At 55.9% G+C, this 22,599-nt stretch overlaps 1 protein-coding gene across 1 annotated transcript in view; it reads left to right on the top strand.

The window, feature by feature from the left end:
• Window positions 1-745: 745 nt before the first annotated feature.
• The window catches only part of NTN1 (netrin 1), a 105,021-nt gene continuing 83,167 nt past the window's right edge, over window positions 746-22,599 (top strand). The window contains exon 1 of the mRNA XM_074889257.1: window positions 746-2,101. Coding sequence (XP_074745358.1) covers window positions 1,078-2,101 — 1,024 coding nt within the window. The 5' untranslated portion in view covers window positions 746-1,077. The remainder of the gene's footprint in view (window positions 2,102-22,599) is intronic.

The following is a 22,599-nucleotide window of genomic DNA, read 5'->3' as shown; positions in this document are numbered from 1 at the left end:
TTTAACCCCTTCCTCGCCCCTTCCAGCTGCGCACCGAGGGGGAGCGGCGCGAGTCGCCGCGCAGCCCCTGTGCCCGGGCTGTCCCCGGGGCTGTGCCGGGGCAACTGCCCCTTCACCGAGATCAGCCCCCTCAAACCATCTGCCGGGGGTGGCCAGGCCCCTTAGTTCCCGTGTCGTGCCCAAGGACTGGAGATTTCCCCCAGTTCAACTTCACCGGCATCGCGGTTTCTTTCCCAGGAGCGAAGGCTCCGGGCCGAGACCCGCCGGGAGCCCCCTCGGAGGGGGCCGGTGCCCAAGCGGGCTCCGGGCTCCTGTACTGGACGGTGGCTCTGCCCCAGCCCCCCCTCCCAGTCCAGCTGAGGGGGTCAGGCCCTACCTGGCCTGGTAGAGAAGGGGAGGCCAGCAGCGACCAGCTGGGAGTGGGCCCGATCCTGTCCCTCTGGCGTCCCCACAGGTAGGCGGGGGCCTCCTCCCGGCCGCTCCCCCCCTCTCCCCGCCCCATGCCCCGGAGCATCCCCAGCTCCTGGGGCGGGGGCAGCCCCGGCCTCCCCCAGCCCCGTCGGGGCCACAGAGGGACAGGGGGCGGGTGGGGGGAGCAGGAGGACCCTTCCCCATCTCCTCGGGGCTGCTCGGGAGCCCCGCAGCGGCGGTGGCGCCCATCGCCGCGGTGTCGGGGCGGGCTCCGTCCCTCTCCCATCCCCCCCCCCCGCCCTCCCCGAGGCCTGTGCGTGTCTCTGGCTGAGCCGCCAGTGGATGTCGTTGTTCTGTTCCTTGAGCGCGATGTCACTCCTTTAGCATGACCTCAAACGCGGCGGGGGCTGGGACCGCCAGTCATTCTCCGTGCGAGAGCCGGGGCGGGAGGCAGGCGGGACCCAGCCCCGCCGCCAGCCGCACTTTTGTGGTGCCGCCGCCGTCGCGGTCTCCCCTTTCTCCGCGGGGCTGGCCGCGGGGCGGGCGATGCTCCGGGCTCCCTGAGCCGCTGCACCGCGTCCGTCGGCCAAGTCGCCCCGCGGAGCTGCGCGCCAGAGCGGCGGCTCCCCTCCCTCCTCTCCCCACGCCGCGCGGAGGTTGCGCAGGATGCCGCGGAGGGGCGCGGAGGCGCCGCTGGCCCTGCTGCTGGCGGCGGCGTGGCTGGCGCAGCCCCTGCGCGGCGGCTACCACGGCGTGAGCATGTTCGCCGTGCAGACGGCTCAGCCCGACCCCTGCTACGACGAGCACGGGCTGCCCCGCCGCTGCATCCCCGACTTCGTCAACTCGGCCTTCGGGAAGGAGGTGAAGGTGTCGAGCACCTGCGGGAAGCCGCCGTCGCGGTACTGCGTGGTGACGGAGAAGGGCGAGGAGCAGGTCCGCTCCTGCCACCTCTGCAACGCCTCCGACCCCAAGCGCGCCCACCCGCCCTCCTTCCTCACCGACCTCAACAACCCGCACAACCTGACCTGCTGGCAGTCCGACAGCTACGTCCAGTACCCCCACAACGTCACCCTCACCCTCTCCCTGGGCAAGAAATTCGAGGTGACCTACGTCAGCCTGCAGTTCTGCTCGCCGCGCCCCGAGTCCATGGCCATCCACAAGTCCATGGACTACGGCAAGACCTGGGTGCCCTTCCAGTTCTACTCCACGCAGTGCCGCAAGATGTACAACAAGCCCAGCCGCGCCGCCATCACCAAGCAGAACGAGCAGGAGGCGGTCTGCACCGACTCGCACACCGACGTGCGGCCCCTCTCCGGCGGGCTCATCGCCTTCAGCACCCTGGACGGCCGCCCCACCGCCCACGACTTCGACAACTCGCCCGTGCTGCAGGACTGGGTGACGGCCACCGACATCAGGGTGACCTTCAGCCGCCTCCACACCTTCGGCGACGAGAGCGAGGATGACTCCGAGCTGGCCCGCGATTCCTACTTCTACGCCGTCTCCGACTTGCAGGTCGGCGGGCGGTGCAAGTGCAACGGCCACGCGTCGCGCTGTGTCCGTGACCGCGACGACAGCTTGGTGTGCGACTGCAAGCACAACACGGCCGGCCCCGAGTGCGACCGCTGCAAGCCCTTCCACTACGACCGGCCCTGGCAGAGAGCGACGGCCCGGGAGGCCAACGAGTGCGTGGGTGAGTCCCACGCCGCGGGCACGGACGCTCCGGCAGACGCGGGGGGAAGGACGGGGAGAGGGCGCTGAGGTCCCCGGAAGGGCCAGGGAGAAGGAGAGGAGAGCCAAGGACGGGACAGGGGACGGGGAGCGAAGGGCATGGGGACATCCAGGACCCGGCAAGGGACCTTCAGGGGCGGGGAGGGAAAGGCACGGGGACAGCCAGGACCCGGCAAGAGACCTTCAGGGACAGGTTGCGAAAGGCACGGGGACACCCAGGACCCGTCAGGGACAGGGAGCGAAAGGCCTGGGGACATCCAGGACCCGTCAGGGACAGGGAGAAAAAGACCTGGGGACATCCAGGACCCGTCAAGGACAGGGAGCGAAAGGCCTGGGGACACACAGGACCCGTCAGGGACAGAGAGCGAAAGGCCTGGGGACATCCAGGGACACGGAGAGCAGCGTGGGGACATCCAGGGACACGGGGAGCGGGACAAGGACACGCAGGGAGACGGAGAGCAGGACAGGGCTAGGACACGGAGGTACCCGGGAGCGTAGGGCGAAGGAGGGGACACCCAGGGACCCAGAAGCGCGGAGCAGGGGATGTGAAGGCACTCGGAAGCGCAGGGGATGGGACACTGAGGCTCCCGGCAGCGCAAGGCAGGGAACACTGGGGCACTCGGGACCGCACTGGTGACAACGCCGAGGGAACCCGAGGTGCAGGGCAGGGGGCACGGGGAACTGGGGACCACGGGGCAGGGGACAGGGAGGCACAGGATTTTGGGGCGGGGGATACCGAGAGAACCGGAGGCGTGGGACAGGGGACACCGAAGCACCCGGGAGCACAGGACGGGGACAGAGGGGGACTCTGGAGCGCAGAGCAGGGGACAGCGGGAGACTCAGAAACTTGGGACAAGGGACAAGGAGCTCAGGAGAGGGGAGAAGGGACACTCAGGAAACCGGGGAAACACCGTTCGTGTCCGGAGAAGCGCTGAGGAGCCCTGGCTGGCTGGGAGGGCTCTCCCGTCTCGGGCAGCTCCCGCCGGGGGTCCTGCGGAGCACGGAGCGGGGTCCGGTGCCGGGATCCCGGAGCTCGCCGGCAGCCCTTCTCCCTTTCCCGGGACACAGGCGCAGAGCCCCGCCGCAAAGCCTCCAGCTCGCCCGAGAGGCTCCGTGCCCGGACGGGACGGCGCCGGGCTCCTCTCCTCCGGAGGGAGAAGGCGGCCGGGCTCTGGGGAGAGCAGCTCGGCAAAGCCTGCGGCTCCCGTCGCTGCATCCTCAGGGGGGGCGGGCGGCCCCGGAGGGCGGTGGCGGGGACTCGAACGAGCCCCAGGGCCAAATGAGAACCGGGGAGCAGCCGGTTAGCTCCGTCCTGGGAGAGAAACGCGCGCGGTCCTGGCTGAAGCAAGCCCCGGCCTCCGGGCTGTCCCCGAGGGGAGACGGGGCATCCCTCGCCTCTGCCCGGGGTGGCCAAGGGTGAAGGGCTTAGGGTGCTCTTCCCCTTGAGTCCCCGCACATCCCGCGGCCGGCTCCCGCCGATCTTCCACCCCCTGCTCCCTAGCGGGGTCCCCGTGAGCTGCCGGTCCCCTCCTCGCCGCGGTTTAGGGGGCCGGTGCCAGCCCCCGGGATGAGCCGTGTGCCGGGGGCCGGCGGTGACCCAGCCCCGGGGTCGGGGATGCGCCCGGGCTCGGCTCAGCTCTCCGCGCCGGGACCCCCCGGCCCCGCCGAGCGCGGCGCCGGCACCACCCGCCGCCGCCTTGTTTACGCGGAAAGCACGGCCCCGTCTCCCAAAATATTTGCAGCTCCGACGATAGGAAAAAACCTCGCCGAGCGGCCGGGGTTGGGCTTTTTTTTTTTTTTTTTTTCCCTTCTCCTTTTTTTTTTTTTCCTTCCCCCCAAATCACAATCAGATGTGCCCCTTGCAGAGAGAGCAGTTTCTCCGCCGGCGCCTTCAACACCGAGGCACGGCCAAGCCTGGGTTATCTGGCGGGGAGAGGGGGGCCCGGTCCTGCAGCCCGGTGGCACCGGGACACACGCGGTGGCGGCGCCGGGGGAAGGTGCGGGGGTCCCGGCGGCGGTGCCTGCCCCCGGGGCGATGCTCGGCCCCGCTCCGGAGCTGCGGCTCACGTCGGGGCGGAGCGGGCGCGGCCCCGGGGCGGCGGGAGGCGGCGGGGAGATGCCGTTCGCGGCGGGGAAGGCGGTGGGTGCCGCTCGGATGCGCCAACAGCGCCGAGCCGGGGTTCATCCCGGGGTTTGTCTTTCTCCTCCCCCGGCGGGGTCCCTCCGCCCGGCAGCGCTCGGGGACGGGACCCTGCGGCTTCATTATTTCCCACCGCCGCCCCAGGGCGGACCCAGCGCTGCCCCTGCGCCAGCAGCAGGTCCGGGGGAGCGGGGGGGGCTCAGCTCCCTCCAGGCCTTCGTCCAGTCTCACGGCGGGGACGAGCTCCCTGCGTGCAGAGTTACCGCTATGGGCGATGCCATAAAAATTGGTGCGATCTCGGGTGCCGTTGGACCCCTGGTCTACTCTGCAGGGTCCTGAAGTCCTCCTAAAAATGCTTCCGTTCAGTTCTTATGCTGGCCCCGTGCACTTACCATCCTTCTCCCTTCCAATTTACTTCCAATAAAAAGGAAACAAGTTCCCAGTTTCCAGTAACATGTGTGACTTTTGTGCCAGGCTTTGTACTTCAGACCATGCACAGTCCTAGCCACGTCAGACTTCTGCAAACGAAAATCACTCCGTTCCTTCCTTTTGCTGGGAAGTGAGTGTTTTGCAAGGATGAAGCTACCGTAAAATAATTTTTCTCAGCCCGTTTTGGCTGCACATTCCCTGGGGCCATACCTATCAGTCTGCAAAACCAACCACGGCCAAACAACTGCGTTGCCCTGCCAAGCCCACACTGCCTGGAATAATCCCCCTAGATAAAGATCACAATAACCCTATTCAGCTCCCACCCACTTGCTCATGACCATCGGCCCACCCTGGTTTCTCTCCTAAATCCGGAGAGAAAGTCAGGCTTTGCGGTCTCCGCGGGCCTCGGACCCAGCCCTGGCCAGGCAGAGGCAAGGGACGAGCGGTGAGTTGGTGGGGATGTTGCCGGCTGCACACTGGAGGGATCTTCAACCGCTTGAGCAGGAAGCCAGAGGAGGCCAGAACCCTCCCGCGCAGCAGCACTGAGGGGGAGGTGAATTAGCCAAATTAGCTGAATTTGCCTCAGCCAGTGGTGTGAGAACTGATTACATTTTTTTCACTGAATTTGCTCTTTTTTTTTCTGGAAAATTTTTTTTCAACCAGGGAGAAAAATGATAGAATGTGTCTGCTCTGTTTAAAAATTTGGGTGTTTTCTTTGGTAAGCCCATTCCCCCTGCCAAAACCGAATCTTTGTTCCTATTCATGCTTATTTGGGGCTGAAAAAGAAACGCGCTGGTGTTTCTGACAAAAAGTCAAAATTTCCCACGGGAATGTTTTTTGCGAGCCAGATCTAATTTTTCTTTATCACTTCTTGCTGCCTCCATGAGCCCGCGCACTGCACATGGGGAGAACAGGGCCTGGCCCAAGGAGATGCTCTCCAGGGACCTGCTCCTGCAGAAGGAGCCCGGCCAGCAGAGCTTTTCACAAATTCAGGTTCCCATCAACTTTACCTGGCAAATAACTCATCCACGTAGAGCTTGGCCTTACAGTCCGGCTTGGCCGGGCGCCTGGGAACTAACATGCTCCAGGGAGGACACAGCTTGGAGACAAGCTTGGAGGTCTGTTCTCCATCCTCCCTCTCTCCAGCGCTGTCAGGCCGGCTCCATTTGCTCAGCGTTGGGCCAGCCCAAGCCCTGTGTCTCCAACCCAGTTTGTCCTGATGAAGCTTCCAGCTCCCCTGTGAGAGGAGACTGCAGCTGCAAAAGGCCTGAACTAAAATGTTGTAAGAGCTCAACTGCTGGTGAGCTTGTGTGGACACATGAAAATGCAGGCAGGGGCTTCGACCAGATTTAGCGATCTCAATAAAACGCAGTTGACACCATTCCACAGTTTCTCACATTATTCTGAGTGCTGGAAATGAACCTGGGCGAGCACGGCTTTTGAATACTCCCTTTAGTTTGTGTAAAATACCTTTGCATTTGCCTTGGCCGGAGAAAGAGCTGCGAGACGAGCCCAGGCTGCAGCCCACTGACAGGCACTTTGCGCACGACCTCCAGGCTCCGGTGCCGGCTCTGGGGCTCCGCAGCCCTTTTCCCCCGCGGGGCTGGGAGATGCACCGGCACCTGCATGTGTGTCTGACGTCAGTGGCGTTTGCAGGTGCTGGGCGCCTCTCGGATTTTGGCCCTATGTGATGCCTGGAGAGCGTTTAACAATAACAAGTGCGATTGCAGTGAGGGAAAGGAAACATATTGTGTTTTCAGATACGGGATTTGGCACAAGGCGCGCGCGAAGCCTGGTGTTAGACAGGCTCTGCTCCGCGGTGTGCGCTGCAGTAGGGTTCCCAGGCTGGGATGTGTCTCATGTCAGAGCAATTTGTGAGCAAGTCTCTCCTCCAGCTAAAAGGAAACTTCATCTCAGACACAGGGGGGACCAGGAACTACCAGAGAACAGCCTGCCAAACACTCCCAATGAAAAACTTCCTTCCAGACAAACCTGGGGTTTTATCATCTCCGTGGTGGTCTAGGGAGGTATTTGCAGGGCAGTGCTTACTAAAACGGCTGGTGGGCTCCCCTCCACCCTCATCACAACCAGGGAAAGCAAATCCTTCCACAGCAGCAACTCTCCTCACTCTGGTCCTGCAGAGAGATGTAAAGACCATAGGATTTCCTCTCAGGGAGTTCCTAGTGTCCCCTATTAAATTTAGGTGATCTCCTTATAAAATATAGGTGATCCCTTTTCTTAGCCTGCATTTAGCATCTCCACTTAAAAAATCCTCCACAGTTCTCGGCCTGCCTGTAACCGTTTTCCACAGGGCTGGCACAGCGGGGTGTGGGGTAGCCCTATGAGATGGTTCTTTCCCATTCCCCTTGGCCTCCAAATGGGACAAGGAGTCAAGCTGGTGGTGACTGATGGCTTCAGGCCCACCAGAGCAGGTCTGCAGCCATTGCTCAGCTGGGTGAGCAGCCCCCAATGCCTGTCTGCAGAGTCACACAGCGGAGCGGGGAGTCAGGGCAATCCCTGGGGCCACCGATGGGTGACAGTGGTTCATGGTGGCTGAGACCACCCATCAGGCCAGGAAGGACTGGGCTGGTGGGGGATGTCCTTTCTGTTGTCCTCTCCTGTGGTGATTTGGGACTTTGCAAATGGTCTGTCTCAGAAGGGGACAGAGGAAGAGCAGGCTCTCTCTGGGGCAGAGTGGGAAGTGGAGTGGGAGGAGGTAGGACCAGCAGAGCTGGCAGAGACCTGGTGGGACAGGGGCACATCCATTGCACCCTCTTCCCCTTTGGTTCATGGCACCATGCTGGGTCAGGAGTCAGACAGAGGACTTAGGTGGTTTTGTAAATCCCTCTGTGAGGAGAAGGGGCCATCTGGGTATCCCTGGCATTTACCCTGCTTATCTCCTCCAGAGGGAGGGGGAAGTTTGCAAAGCATCCTTTCTCACCTTGTGAAGCAACAACATTTCTTATCTGACCAAAGAGGCTCTGAGCAGCATTTCCGAGGTGCCCATGCAGGATCCCCAGGGTGTAGCACCCTCCACCTGTCCGAGACAGATGCTGCTGCCTGGGGCTGGGCAGCACAGCACGACTACGTCCCTAGCTTGAGCCAGCCAGGCAAGGCTGACAGGCGGGTTTTGGAGCTGCTGTGTGCTGATACTACCCATTACCTTCTGAGGATACTAGCAATAGTCATAATTTCTGATATCCAGGCTTGTCTTGTCCCCCTGTGCCTCAGTTTTCCCATTTATAGAGAGTAAAGGGAGGGTGTGCAAAATGCTTTGGTCTTGGGGTGAGAAAGGTGTGAAGCGGTATCATCGCACCCTTGTGTCTAGGGAAACACTGCAGCTGGGGCAGCTCCACCAGCGACGTGGCACCAGCCAGCAACTGGAACGGGCCCCGTGCAGGCTGAACCTCTCGTGGGACCACGTGCTGTCCATGGAGCCGCAGGTCCTTTGCACCCCAGTCCTGGGTCAGCTCCTGGCGGGTTGTTCTGCATGGGGAATTGCACGGGCTGTGGGTAACACTGTATTGCTGAGCAGATGGGTGCTGTAGCCATAGAAATATGGGCCCATAAGCTGCTGAGACTCCCATTGTAGCCTCCCAAGTGGGCCTTGCATGGGCAGAGCTTTCTCACAGGCTTTTATTCTCAGGAAGCTTAAAGTTAAACTGATTTCCAACAGAAAGGTTTTTACACCAACAAACAAACAAACAAAAAAGCGCAGTTAAGGCTAAAACAAAACCAGGCTTGGCACTCTGGGTTGGACACTTGCCTTCCCTTGAGCTTGTCCACGGCTAATCTCTGCCCTCCTCTTTCTGGGCCAAAGCATGTCATCCTTATTCAGCCTACGCTGTCCTCGCTGTCCTCGCTTCGGCAAACTCCCCGTGACCGCCTGGGGGGATGTGCTGCCTCTCCCAGGACAGAGTGAGAAGCACACAAGGGCTCTTAAATCCCCACTGCCTGCAGAGATCCTGCTTGTAAAATCACCCCTGGGGTTCTGGTTTTCCTACCTGGCCTGTGAAGTGGGGGCAGCTGGGATGTGTGAGCCTGTCTTTATATTCTTAATGTATCTCCCCTTCATCCTCGGGGATGGGGGACGGACTTTCTGACCACGGAGTGTTGGTGTCTTCTTTGGACCCAGGTCTCTTCTGCCTCCCTTTTGGGATGCCCCATTTTTCGCACAGTGTTTTTGGAGGCTCTTGCACTTACTACGGGCTATTGCACGCCAGGGCTGGGCTGTGCAAGCAGAGTTTTCCTGGGGATATTTTGGATTATTTTGGGGTGCTGTGATGTGTTTCTTCCCCAGCCAGTTTTGCCTTGGGGGACATGCAGGGCAGAGAAGATCTTGGATCAGGACAACTGGAACCAGCTGGTTACCTTCATAGGTTGCAAAGTTTGCACATCATTTCTCCCTGTGTTGCTGTCAAACAGCAGAAATAAACCCAAACCAGCCTCAGGACACACCAAATACCACATCCAACCTTTCCTAGAGAGCACTGACACAGCTGCCTGCAGCACAGGATGCACCAGCCCTCGATATACCGGGGGGCTTCACAGTCCTCAGACCCGACTCCATCTGGATCATTTATTTGTGATATGTTCATGAATGCACCAAACACGTCCCCCCATTTTTTCAGGCAGAAGCAGAGGAGGTAGAGGTTTTGCTGCTGGGATCAGCCTGCACAGACAGCTTAGACCTGGGGAAAGGGCTCGGCAGTGGCAGAGCCCAGCAGTCACATCTGCTTCATCCCCAGGGTGTCTCCGGAGCGGTGGCTGCCGTTTGGCCTTTGCCGTTGCCATCAGCAGGGAACGTTTCCTTTGCACGACCCCAACTCCCCTCCCTGAGCATCCCTGCCAGATCCCCGCTGCTCCCCGCAGGGCAGCGTGGCAGAGCTGGGGCGCCTGGCATGGCCGCGGGGCTCAGCCTAGCTCTGCAGCCAGGCGTTATGGGGAGATGGCGCTGAGCCTGAGCGGGAATCAAAGCACAGCTCATGAAAAACCAGGCCAGATCCTCACCTGGTGCAAACCCAGCTCTGTCCAGTGGCACTGTCTCACCCCCTCTAACCACGCTCCAAAAAAATCCCCTGATGGATGGGACAGGGCTGCCAGGCTGAAGTGATGGGCAGGCTTTTAAAAAGATATCTGTATAATAGCTTCCATTTATACGGGGATTAGAGTGCCCTGGGGACTGATAAGGAGACAGGGAGGCTTTTCCTGCTCTGAGCCGGTGCAGTGGTGGAGGCTGCTGAGGGGAGCGGAGAAGGGAGCTCGGCTGCTCTTGCTCCATCCCAGGCGGGAGCAGCCCGTGTTTGCAGCAGAGATCAGCGGCACGGAGGGGCTCAGTCACACGCCGGCTGGGAGTTTGTGTTAGGCTCAGCAGAAGGCAGGGGATTAACTCATGGAGAGGAAAAAATCTTGCAGTTTTTTTAGTGATACTGAAGAAGCAGGTTCTGACCTGGGAGAGCATGGGCACCTAAGTCCGCAGCGCGTTGGGAATGGAGGAGGCACACAGCTCGGCTTGGTTTATGGATTTATTTTGAACAGCGCTGGTTTTAGTGGAGACTGGAGTTTAAAAACTGATGGAGTGATGTGGCCAGAGAGACGGTTTCGTCCCAGGGCTCAGCCAGGGGTGGTGCTGGGTGCCCTGAGGACTCAGCTGGCACTGGAGGGGACTGCTGCATGGACAGCACAAACTAGGCACAAAACTGCTGCTGCTCACAACGTGCATTTCCTGGGCAAAGTGACCGCTGCATCGCTGGGGAGTGCAGCAAGCAAAGAAAGCAATAGATGGGGAAGAGCCCGGTTTCATGTCCCACACACAGCTGTGAGAGCAGGGAGGGTGCAGGCAGGAGTTTTCCTTTCAGACTTCTTCAAAGTGTCTTATAAATGATGGGAGGATTGAAAATCCTCTCTGCATCTCCCTCCTTGATCGAGCGTTGGAGGATGGGGAAGGAAAAAACCCTCCATTTCACTCTCTCCTGGAAGTGCAGGATTTTTCTAAATTATTTCATGGAAGGTTATGGGCTGGCAGGGGACCTCTGGCTTTGCCCACCAGCCTTTGTCACCCAGGCTGTGGTACCACCTGGAGAGGGATCCCCTCTTGCACTGAGCCCGGCACAGGGACAGGGTGCTCTGGGATGCTGTGTGGGGAGCAGCAGCCCCCAGCCCCACTGCTGTGATGTGCCCCTGGGGATGGAGGAGCTGGTAATGGCCCAGGAGACCTTTGCCATCTTCTGTCAAAAATGAGCAGCGAGGAAGAGATTGTGTGGGCAGGCGAGTGGGAACGCTGGTGCGGGTGGGGGCAAGCAGCCTTGGGGCTCCCTGCTTGAGGGTGAAAGCTGCTGCATCTCCCCTGTTTGGGGAGAGGAGGGTGGAGAGCCAGAAGCCTACAGCTATCACCCCCAAATTCACTTAGAAAATGGCAAAACTGACATGAGGAGCAGGAGCAGCCGGGGTGCTGATGCAGGCTGTGAGCAGCCAGGCTCTGCAGGTTTGTTTTACAACAAATTTATTCTTTTTGACCTGCTGCGGGGAGCTGCAGGGATGGGAAATACTTTCGGATTGCAGAGAAGTAGACACAGTTTCGATGATGGTACTTGATGGAGCAGGAAGAGCACTCCCCAATTTCTCAGGGCACTAGGGAGTGGGGGGGTTTCTTTCCCCCCACCATTCCAGGTGGGAATTAGAAGAAATGCAGGAGCAGAGCTGCTGGCTCAGCAGTCCCCGTTTTGCGCGCTCGCTCTCCGGGCTGTGTGCCATATCCATGCTGGGTCTGCGAGCTCACAGCTTGCGTGAGGCGAAGCCCAGCTGTTCCATCCCTGATCACCATCTTTACACATGCTTGTGTACTCCAAGTTCACAGATTTGGATGGAAAGATGGATGAGCAGTCCATGTTCCCCATGGTATTTCGGAGACATCCATCACCCAGACCCCTACCAGGCTGCACTCTGCAGCACTGCGTGGATTATGATCTGTGTTTCATTTTGACTGAGTATGACTATTTTCATGGCAGCTCCATGGGGCAAATTAATGTCCCTTAATGTCAGCCATTCTGGGTATTTAGGGTCCAGTCTTAGGCAGTGTGACCATAGTGGATGAAGAGAGCAAGAACAGTGCATCTGATCAGAAAAAGGGATTTTTTTACACCCACTGGGGATTACCCAGTGACCAGCAGCCCAGTGCAGCACCTTGGTTTGCTCTCACAGCTCCAGAAGTACTTTTCTTCAGGGTCCAGCATATGATCTCTGGTCAGGGGATGCTCTGGGAAGGGCTGAGCCACGTGTGCGGGGAGGTGGGAGGGGGTGAGGGAGACAGTGTGGGCAGGTGAGACCTGAATCTCCCTTTTCTCAGCCTCCTCTTCTTCATGCTAGACCTTCCCTAGACACCACTCCCCATCCAGGGAGGCTTCGGCTCTTCTTGCACGACTGGCCACTGTGGCATGTATTAATGCATAACCTGAAGGAGCTTGTCCCAGAAGCAAATGCAGTCCTGGGGATGTACAAGAGGTATTGGGACACTGTAAATGGAACAGGGAAGAAGGAAGGTAAAAGATGGGTAGAGTTATAGATGGGAGAAAATGGTCTGGTTTTAAAAATCTGCCATCGCAGCGCATGAGGTGAGCAGGGCAGCCCGTAGAGCATCCTCGGGATGGCTAAAGCCAGCTGCTCCCTCCTGGTGCTGGCAAGAGGCTGTTGTTTTCCAGCCTCATCTGATAAGCGGCGCAGAACCAGGCAGGCAGCCGTCATGCATCTTGCCTTCCTCTGGCATTGCAGACTGTCCCGAGCCAGGCTGTTTACTCGGTCGTCCACCCGCCCTTTTGCAATAGGGAGTCAGTTCTGGTTAATGTTGGAGATTGTAACGTGATTACCGAAAGTCTCATGAAATTAAATCACTTTGCTTCAAAGCGGCCGGGGAGGGGGAGCGTCTCTCTGGCAGCAGGGATGGCCGAGCGGATATTGAAAGCAGACTGGTAGCCAGTATTGCATCGCACACAATTGAGCTCTGACAGTGTGAAGGCAAATACAAACAGCAGCTTGTGTTTGCACACAAAGGCTCTGTGCACCAGTATCCCCGGCCCTGTACTTTACACCCTCGGCTCTTGGGCAAAAAGTCCTGGGAGGGTAGGAGGGAGGGAAACTCCACTGAATATTTAGAAATGAATTGAACTGTGCAAACATGCCATTGGGAAGCTCTAAGTGTAACGCTTTGGATCAGCTACCCGCCGGGGCTGGAACACAACTGCCGGACTTGAAAGGGCGACTTTCACGCTGAAGCAAAACTGGACAAAAGAAGATAAATGAAATGGGCTCCCGGCGGGGTTTGGTTTGTTTGTTTTTGTAACTCGGCTAATATTCCCGCATTGTTCAGCCCAGCGGCCCAGTGCCTGTCCTTCACATGCTGCTCGTAAATCGGGGCTAAGCAGGCAGCGCAGGCAGCAGGCAGTGTGGGGCAGGGAGGGGATCAGCTCCTCCGGCTCGGGGCCCTGGGGACCACGGGGTTGTCCTCTGCGGCTGCCATGGTGCAGGGAGTTGGATGCTCTGTGTCTACAGGGTCACAATCACTCTGCGCCGTGCCAGGAAGGTCCCAGCCGCAGCAGTGATGCCCAGCCCTGTTAATTCCTAGGTGAACCTGGATTTAGCCCCTGGCATTTTTGGGCACAGTGCATCACCTAGCCTAGCAGAGGTGGGATCAAGGGGGTCTGAGGGCCAACATAGCTTTGCTAATGGTTTGTTCTGCAGCTGAGTGTGGCATGTCCTCATGATTTTCATGGAGTTGGCAACAAACCTGCTGCGATTTGCCCGAGTGGGGACCTCCCAGACGAACTGTGGGTACTAGTGGTGATGTGGCAGCTGTCTCCATCCCGTGGTCCAGCAGCAGAGCGAGGAGCAGTGCTCACCCTCCCTGCGCCGTGCACGTGCCCAGGGATGTGTCTCTGCTGAGCTCGTAGCCATCCCGGGGCTGGGGGGATGCTGCTTTCCTGGGATGGACCATGTGTGCAGGATCGGGGCATTGCAGGGTCCCAAAACCGGCCCTGGTGGACACAGCCAGGTTAATACAGGCACTCAATTGATTTTAAGGTGAAAGGATCCCCAGATGTAAATGTCTTGAAAATTCACTTGCCTGCAGGATTTTAGGCAAAGAAGCAGCTCTAATACCGCGATATTTCTCTAGTTAGCACTGAGTCAGAGAAAGCTTAATAATTGGCTGCATAAAAGTCTTGATCAAATCAAATTTCAAAAATAGTGATGCCTTTAAAACATTAAATAACATTTAACATGCTCCGTAGCATTTACTTTTCACAAGCTTCTGCGAAACCACCAAATGTTCACAAAAATTTGGCAAACTGATTTCTCCAGAAATCCAGCCCCCCAAATGAGCTATTTGTTAGTCTCCACTTCACGAAGTTTTACCCAATCAAAAAAAAAAAAATCTCAACAAAACCCCAGACAGCACATCACGTGCTTGGGGCGACCAAAGAAATCCCCCGATTTGGGTTGACCAATGAATGTCCCCAGTAATGAAAAGCGAACAATTTGTCGGCAGCCCATGCACTTGAAAACGAATGATCCAAATTATTCAGCAAGTCTCCCTGGATAGTGAATCCATTGAAAGGGGATCGAGACAGAGCCATAAATTATTCATTACCCAAAAGAGAATGCAATGCATATAATCATAACAATAATAATAACAACAACAATCGCAACACTAATAATAGCAACAAGAATTCAGCCAGCTCTGCTGAGAGAACCAGGGAGGCATGAAGACTCACAGACTTTACTTTCCCTTTATTCCAGCAGCCCTTCAGAGCAGCTGTGTTAAAGAAAGGAATGTAAAGCGGGTCATTATTTGGAAGAAATGTATTTATTGCCAATAATTTGATTCTCTTGCCTTGACTAGGGGTGAGGTAGTTTGTACTCTGGTCCTTGGCAGTGAGGAGGTCCATGAACTCACATGCATCACTGTTAATTGCTTAATATAATGAATTTCTCAGGGTCCTGGACTACTTTTAAGGAGTCTGTGGAAGTGGCTGCAGCAGAGACGTGTACTGTGCCACTGTCCCTGGGAAATTTATAGGTGTCCATGAACTGAAAGAGAAGTGGAAAGTGCTGGCCTAACACATATCCCTGGGATTCGACTCTTCCTGGCTTGAATGGGACCTTGATTGCAGAGTCACCCGGGACCCATTGAGGCAGTAAGAGAGCTAAGGAGAGGCCACAACACTTGTCACACAGCCCGTGAGTTTCCTGTTGTCGCTGGCACGCATGTTTTTGGCTGGGAAAACTCTGCTGCAGATACGCCATGTGCCTGAATTTGGTGCGTTTCAGCTCTCCATCATTTTGCCGCCCTTGGGACCTGAGGTTTCATTTGGGCATCTTTTATTTGGGACCCTCTTCCACCAACCCCCCTGGAGGGATTTTCTCTAAGGGGAGTGCACTGCTGGGCCGTGGCCGGGCAATATTGAAGATTCAAATACATTTACATGCTTGCACTGTGTTGTAAAGTGCCCAACTACAACTTTGGCATGCAAATGAATTCCTGTTCGCAGCGAAGGGGCTCAGCCATGGCACTCGGCCATCTCCCAACGGTTTCCCACAGGTTGCCCCCTGTTTGCAAGGGGGGGGTCGGAAGGGCTGTAGGGTCCCTTTGCCACCATTGGGCTTCCTCAGAGCTTTCTCCACCTGCACTATCAGCAAGGAGAGGGGAGGTGTCCTGCTGTTTCGTGTACGCAGGAAAAAAGTGGTATTTTTTAAGGCTAGGAAGGAGCAGGTTGGGGCAGGAAGGAGCAAAGCGCTTTCCCCATATGGCTCCAACAGCTTTGGGTGCTGTGGTGGGTGCTCAGCACCAGCATGGTTTGGGTTGAATAGGTCAATGCTGCAGCAAAGTGGGGCAGGTTCAGCACGACAGAGCCAGCCTGTGGCAGCTGTTTTGGAGAACGGTGTGTCGAAATACATAGTCCTAGATCCTGATTTCTATTTGCTTGCTGAAATAATCTGCAATTCAGGCTCAGCCCTGCTCAGGTGGGGGAGGTGTGAGAAGATGGGGGAGATGGGGGAGAGGCAGAGGAGGGTCTGGGGCTGGCAGGGGGCTGGCAGGGGCACGACGGGGTGCCCATCCCCTGAGCCTGGTGCCAGTGAGCGTTGGGGTTTCGTGGTGTGGTGGTGCCTCTCCCCATGGCTGTGGCAGGAGAGCCAAGCTCATAGATCCTCTACTGAAGGGCAGCTATAATGCAAGAAGGAGAAGAAAGAGTTCCTGCTGGCATTTTTGTTGGAAGTCGACTGTGTATTAAGTGGAGCACGGTTTTCATTACCAGCTCCATTTTGGTATAATAAATCAAGAACTAGAAAACACACTTTTGGCCTAGATTCTGCCCTCAGTTATGAGTGGCAGTAACCAGAGGCAAAATCCAGCTTCGGCTTCAGCATTGCAGCTCATATGTTCACCTTTTGGAATTAATTTCTTCTGGTAATTTCTGTGTAATTATACAGCATTGAAGGCTGATTATATGCTTCCTCTCATGGGCAATTAATATTGCTGATCTAGTGCCAAGGGTGCACTTTGCACTGTACAAACCCATGAAGAGGGACAAGTTCAGCCTCCAGTGCCTGCTGCAAGGTGACAATCTGGACCCTGTTACCTTCAGCGAGGGGACTCTGGACCACCCCACTCCCCCCACCGAGTCCTCGGAGGAGATGGGGCCACCAGCTAGCAATTTAGCACAGACCAAGCACTTGCTGTTCAGCCGCAGAAAGAACATGGAGTGTTTGTGTGAGCTCCAGCTGCTGCTGAAGTATTTGGGAGGTCATTTCTGCCGAGCGGGCTGGAAGAACCTGTAATTGCAACAGATGCTATCCGACGGTGGTAGCCCTGTGGGTGAGCAGAGCAGCTCATCTCCCCAGAGCAATAATCTAATTTTATATCTCATAAGACAGTTTTATTTTTCTCAGTTACCAATGCCTTCTTCTGCCAGAGAACTGGCAGATCTGTGCAAACTCCCTGGGGCTTCGACCGCAGCCCTTGCTCCTGCTTGAGACAGGGGGAGTGGAGAGTTGTAAAAGAAACTTCTCGCATCAGGTTATGGTGCCTATAAAATTAGCCCCGTTAGACGCTGGCTGCCCATTTAAACAAACAATTTAAATGGATAACAAAGGCATCCCCTTGCAGCTTCTGTAAAAAACCTGAGTTTAACTAGATGTAAAGGAGAACAGCAATAGGTTTGCTTGAGTCAGGATTCTGCGTGGCTCAGATGCTGCTGTGGCGTTTGGATTTGTTTGCTTCTTCCTGCATGCAAACGGCTTCAGTTCTGATGACGGAGTGAGAAAGCAAGTGGGAGCAGAAGAAATCATTTCTAGTTTCACCACTGGTTTCCATGGGCTTTGGACGAAGCCCTGCTCTCCCTCTGTGCAATTTGTTCTCCCCGCCTGGGTTTGGGCAGAAGGTCGGGCTTGGCTGCATGTGGGCTTTGCTCGCGCTGATGAATTTGCTCCTGTTCTGCCAGATGCAACAACATAACCCCGAACGGGAGAGTCTGAAACCAAGCAGGGAAGGGGCTGCCTCCAGGAGTCTGGCTGCCCTGACTGCTGGGGTGTGGGGTTGTCCTTGCAACCACTCCTTTGCAGAGGGAGGGCTCCCCCAAAGGCAGCCCGCAGCATTTTGCAGGGCAGTGGGGCACGGGCCACGCAGCCACCAGCTCCCCCGCAGCTCCAGCTGCTTTCTTAGGCTCCTCAAACGGGAGAAGCAGCAATTTCACCTCCCTTGCTGGTTCCTGGGGCCGGCTCTGCATCCCAGGCGCAGGGAGACAAAATGCACTTGGATAGCAGTGCCCTTTCTGCTCACGCCCTGGTATAGTCCCTCAGCTCAGAGAGTCACTGTCAGGGGAAAATTAATAGAAAAATGTGGAAAAAGAGGGGAATTTTTCTGCATCTCCCACACATCCAGCAAAGAGCAGCTCTCAGAATCAGATTCATTTGGTCAGAGGAGTGCAGCCTCATCATGTACACACTCCCACTTCTGCGGGAAGTATTTTGTAAGTCACTCTGTCACATCTGTGCTTGGGAGCTTAAAATAAACTCCTCATGCTCAGTCCCAGCTTGAGATCCCAGGCAGCAAATACTACACAAGCCACAAGTTGTCAGTAGGTTTGAGAGTGAACGCTCCCTTGCAAAGGCGACAGCAGCTTGTCCCTGCTAGCTAGTGCCACCTGTTACCTGTGACAGCATCACCCATTCTCAGATAGCTTTCACCCGCCTCCCCAGACCTCAGTTCCCAGGTTCATATTTTCCTTTACTCCTTCCTCTCACGGCGGCAGAGAGAAGCTGGGAAAAACAGGTGCTGAAACCCACATATGGCAAGCAGAAAAAATGACCAAACCATCTCATAGGAGGGAAAACCAGTTGCTTTCACCCCACAGCAGGGCCATGCAGCCGGGTGCTAAGACGAAGGGACAGTCCGAGGTCTGTCCCTGCCCTGGGGTGGATACTGGGGAAGCAACCACAGCCACTGAGCATCTCTCCAGGCTCCCAGCTTCTGAACAGCCTCCTGAGAGTTTAATTTTTGGGAAGCTTTAACATCCCCAGCTTACCAAGCACTGAAAGAAAGGTCAGCTAATCCTTCACAACGTCTGAATGAATTCAGGCCCAGAAGTGAGATTACTAAACAGGGGAGCGGGAGGCCGGGAGAGCTGCATGGATACAGGGACCCTTCCCATAGTCAGGCCTGGCTTTCTAAAGAAATGGACCTTTTATTTCAGTTCTCATCCCCCGGTAGGAGGGGAGGGGGGTGGGCAGACATGGCCAAAGCACCCAACTCCCCTCCCCCAGCAGCAGTCTTGCAAGTGCAAGCGCTGGCAGGGCTTGGAGGGGAGCCCCAAAAGAGAGCTGAGCAAGGGTCCCCTCAGCTGGGGCAGCCAGGGTGTCCTGTGCACACTGAGCAGCATCCATGGCCTGAGCATCCCCACTGGATACCCTGCTCTGGGTCTCGGTTCAAGCATTTGGGAAGAAAACCCTGAAAAACAGGGTCCCCGGGTCCCTTCTAGCTGCTTCGCTGGCTTTTGACTCGTGTCTCTGAAGGCCCCAAGGTCCCAGCACTCCCTTTGCCAGGGCAGCAGGCACCCAAACGTTTGATGCTAACTGAATGGTGATGCTAACTGAACCCATGAATTTAAGGCAACGTGGCCATTTCTGTGCCCTCACCACTTGCTGCCGTGCTTCAGGTCCCCTTTGTGGGACACCCATAGAGAGCACCCAGGGGACCGAGCTGTGTCTGAGCCTGGATGAGCAGGGCGAGGTGGGTGCCAGGTTGCTCCTCGGTGCAACACCCCTTCCTGGGGTGCCCATGGGCAGTGGGTCCCTGGGCCATGCCGGGGGCTGTGGGGCAGCACAGGCAGCCCCTTTCTGGGCTGCACCCACACTCCTTTGTGAACCCCCAGGGCGATGACATGACAGGACCACTAAGGACTCGCTTTTCTTCTGCAAATCAACTGTCCTTCTCAATGCTGGAAGAGCGGAGCCCATTCAATGCAGGCAAGAAGCAGACCCCCGGGGTGTGGATGCACTGTGGATGAGCCATGGTAACCTGGCTACAAGTGTGACAACGCAGACACCCAGACCCCGAGCCTCCCTGCCAGGCTCTCGAGTCTCCCCAGATTGGGTATTCAGGCCACAGGGTTTTCTCTATTGACCTCAAAACACTGTTCTGCATGGGAGAATTTTCTTTCTTTCTCTCTTGGTAACTGCAGAATCAAGTGTTTGCAGTTGGAAACTTTTGCTACCACAACGGCAAGCCGGGATTCAGCCGGGAGCTGCTTGCCCAGTGGTGGGCCTTCATTCTCAAGGTCCAGGGGCCAGCTAGGAGAAAATGGACAGGATGCTTTTTTCAGGCACTCTGTGATGGCTCCAGCAACATGGGATGCTGCAACACCACGAGCAGAGCACCCAATACCATCACGTCATGCAGAGTTGCCAGGTCCTACCCCAGTCCTGTCTTCCTTGAAAAGCATTGGGTGCCCTTCCCCAACTCACTGGGGATGTCTGATGGAAAAAGCCCATCCAGCCAACGGAGCTCCAAGTGAACAGCCCCAGGTCAGACCTTCTCCATAGCTTTGTTTTTCTTGCAGATGCCCTGTAAGCAGCTGTAGCAGTGGCTGAAATCTTGTCTGGCCATGTGATGCCATCAGCACTGGGTGAAGTTCACGGGTGCCACAGGTTTTCAGGTCCCATGGAATGCTCAGCACTTCCCAGCTACTCCAGGAAAAACGACACTGGGAGACTGACATCTTAGCCCCCTCTGGGACTGCACGGTGCTCCCTCGGTCCTGGCAGATCCCCCCTGTAGGGAATAAACTCCTGGTGCTGGGGAAGAAGGACCTGTGTGATGAGATGTTTTAATAACAGCTATGGACACAGTCATACAGATCCGTTCTAGATGTAGCTGTGATGCTGTGAAATGCAAAGTTTAATTACATGGCAACTTGGATCCTGAGACTCCTGGACACTAAATACCCAAATTAGAGCTAGGAAATACTTAAACTCAGCCCCAAAAGGTGGCATTCACTGGCAGGATCATGGCAGGGGTGCAAAAGGGCGCTGGGATGTGCTAGAGCCACCAGCCAGGAGCAGTTTTCCCTTGGGTGTGATACCTGTCACAGGCAATAGGCAATAGGCCCGGTGCCACCAGAAGCATCTTTGAGAAGAACCTGCTGGGATTAGCACGTGCAGGCAGAAGGCAGGGGCTCATGCAGAGGGAGAAAGGTGTAGGGCAGTCATGAGCAGAAGGGTTAAAATAAGCCCCATATGTCTTTTGGGGAGATGTTTATCACTTAATTTGTGGGAAAGCTTCCAACTGCAGTCCTGATTAAAAACCAAACTGATGCTAGGGTATCTGAGCATGACATCTGGTGTGACATTGCACCACATGTACAGTACCTGTCCCGGGGAAAATGAGGCACAGGTCGGGGAACCAACCAATTAGCAACGCAGTGGCAACCAGAGAGGCTCTCTGGTCCTAATTCTCTCTTCTTTAACCTGATCCTGCACTGATGTTACTCAAATTCTCAATTAACTGGAAGGGAAGAGAGAGGAGACTCATCATCACTGTGCTGGGGAGCATTAAAGTGAAGCTTGAGGTACACGACATTTTGGGGGGTTCACATTTAGCTCAGCCTGATCTCAGACTGGACTGGTTTCAGGTATATCTGAAAATTTCCATCTGCCTCTTGCTGTGCCTAAACAGCTATAAATGTTAACCACAGGCATCTATGGGAGACGCACAGCGAGTCGCCTATCACGAGAGGAGGGTGAGAGGTGGGGAGGGGTTTGCCAGGGGAAGAGGAGAAGAGGACAGCTCAGTCTTAGGCAAGATCAGAGGGTCCAGCCCCTGTCCATGCCCCGTGTGAGTGTCCCCTCCTGTCCAAGCCCCATTCCCAGCCTCCCTGTCAATCCCCCACGCAGCTACCGCGTCCTCTGCAGACGTTGCCCCCAGCTATTCAACCCTTCTCCGGATCATTAAACATATTGAGCAACATCAGTCCTGTGACTGGTTAATTAGTAAAGAGTTGACTAATTAGTTAATCATGTTTACCAAGTGCTTTGAAAGTGCTCAATGTTATTATTTTTAATTATGACTCTGCCCCAGGCACTGTTCACCTCCCCACATGCCAAGCCTTGCAGGGTTCAAACTCTTTGTCTCTGCTACCCGAGGCTAGTTTTAAGATGGGAATTTGCCTCTTATCCTCTGGTTACCAGGTTTCCTTAACAGCCTCTTGTGTGGGATTTTAGAAAAGCCCCTCACAAAGTCTTCATATACCCTGGCACACTTAACTCGCTCTTTCAAAGCCGTCTTATCCATTAAGGAGGCAGGATTGGCTCTTGCAAAGCCGTACACAGTAGTGCCTTTGTGCACACCTCATCTCGCATCCCTCTCCTGACCTTAATAAAAGATCAACTGATATCCAGACTCGCTCTCCCATCCCAGCCTGGGAGGCTCCAATCCGCAGTGCCATGGACGCCTCTGTTTTGGGAGATTCCTGTCCTATGTGAGAGAAGCCAAAGTTTCCCACCAAAAGAATAACAAGGTTATTCCCATATCTGACTTCAGGCTGAACAGGAGAGGACAATTCTGGTGGAGGTCAGGAAGAGAAAGTGTACTGCAAAGATTTCATCTACTGAGAAGAATGAGAAGGGGGTTTGTTAGTCAGGGGAGACTCTTGGCATGTCTGAAGAATCAACAAGTCTAATTGCCCTGGGACTTTCTTCATTCGTAAAAATGTCATCAGCTCATTAAACAATGTCATAAAGAGCCCGAGCCACCTCTTATCACTGTGCAATCTGAAGAGGAGTCTTCTAGCACCAGCTGCAGAAATAAGACCCACCTCCACATAGCACTGAGATAGAAGAAAATCTGGGCCTTGAGCAGAAAATAAGCTATAAAACTCACACAAGGCTGCCACAGGAGCAGGGTTTGGGAATACTTCTGCCTGCGTGAGTTGATCAGGGGGGCACGTGGGCAGCTGGAGTATATTGTATGGAGACTACTCCAGGATGTGGCTGCTTGGTACTGCTGCCTTCACCCAAGAACTTGCAGTCCCCAGGTTGCAGCTGGGAGCTCTTAGCTTATGCTCTCTAGAAAGTGGTATGTTGTCAGGGCTTACCATCTCCAGGTAAGACTCACTGAAATGACTGCTGCCATCCTTGACCCGTGCTTGTGGTGATGTGGCTGCAGAACACGGACATGTTGGTTGGGAAGTGGGAAGATATTTCCCCTTGCACTCTGAATTTCCTCCTTGGAAATCCTCCCTCTTTTCATGGCTGCTAGTGAAGCCCAGAGCAGCCACATGACTAAAATGGGCATCAGTTAAAATGCCAGCAATAAGTGGGGATGAATCCCAGTCTCAGGATCTGTAA

The sequence above is a fragment of the Strix uralensis genome, chromosome 19 (genome assembly GCF_047716275.1).
Source record: "Strix uralensis isolate ZFMK-TIS-50842 chromosome 19, bStrUra1, whole genome shotgun sequence".
Classification (NCBI taxonomy): domain Eukaryota; kingdom Metazoa; phylum Chordata; class Aves; order Strigiformes; family Strigidae; genus Strix; species Strix uralensis.
Note: the sequence above shows the minus strand (reverse complement) of the source record. Positions and strands in the feature narration are given on the sequence as shown.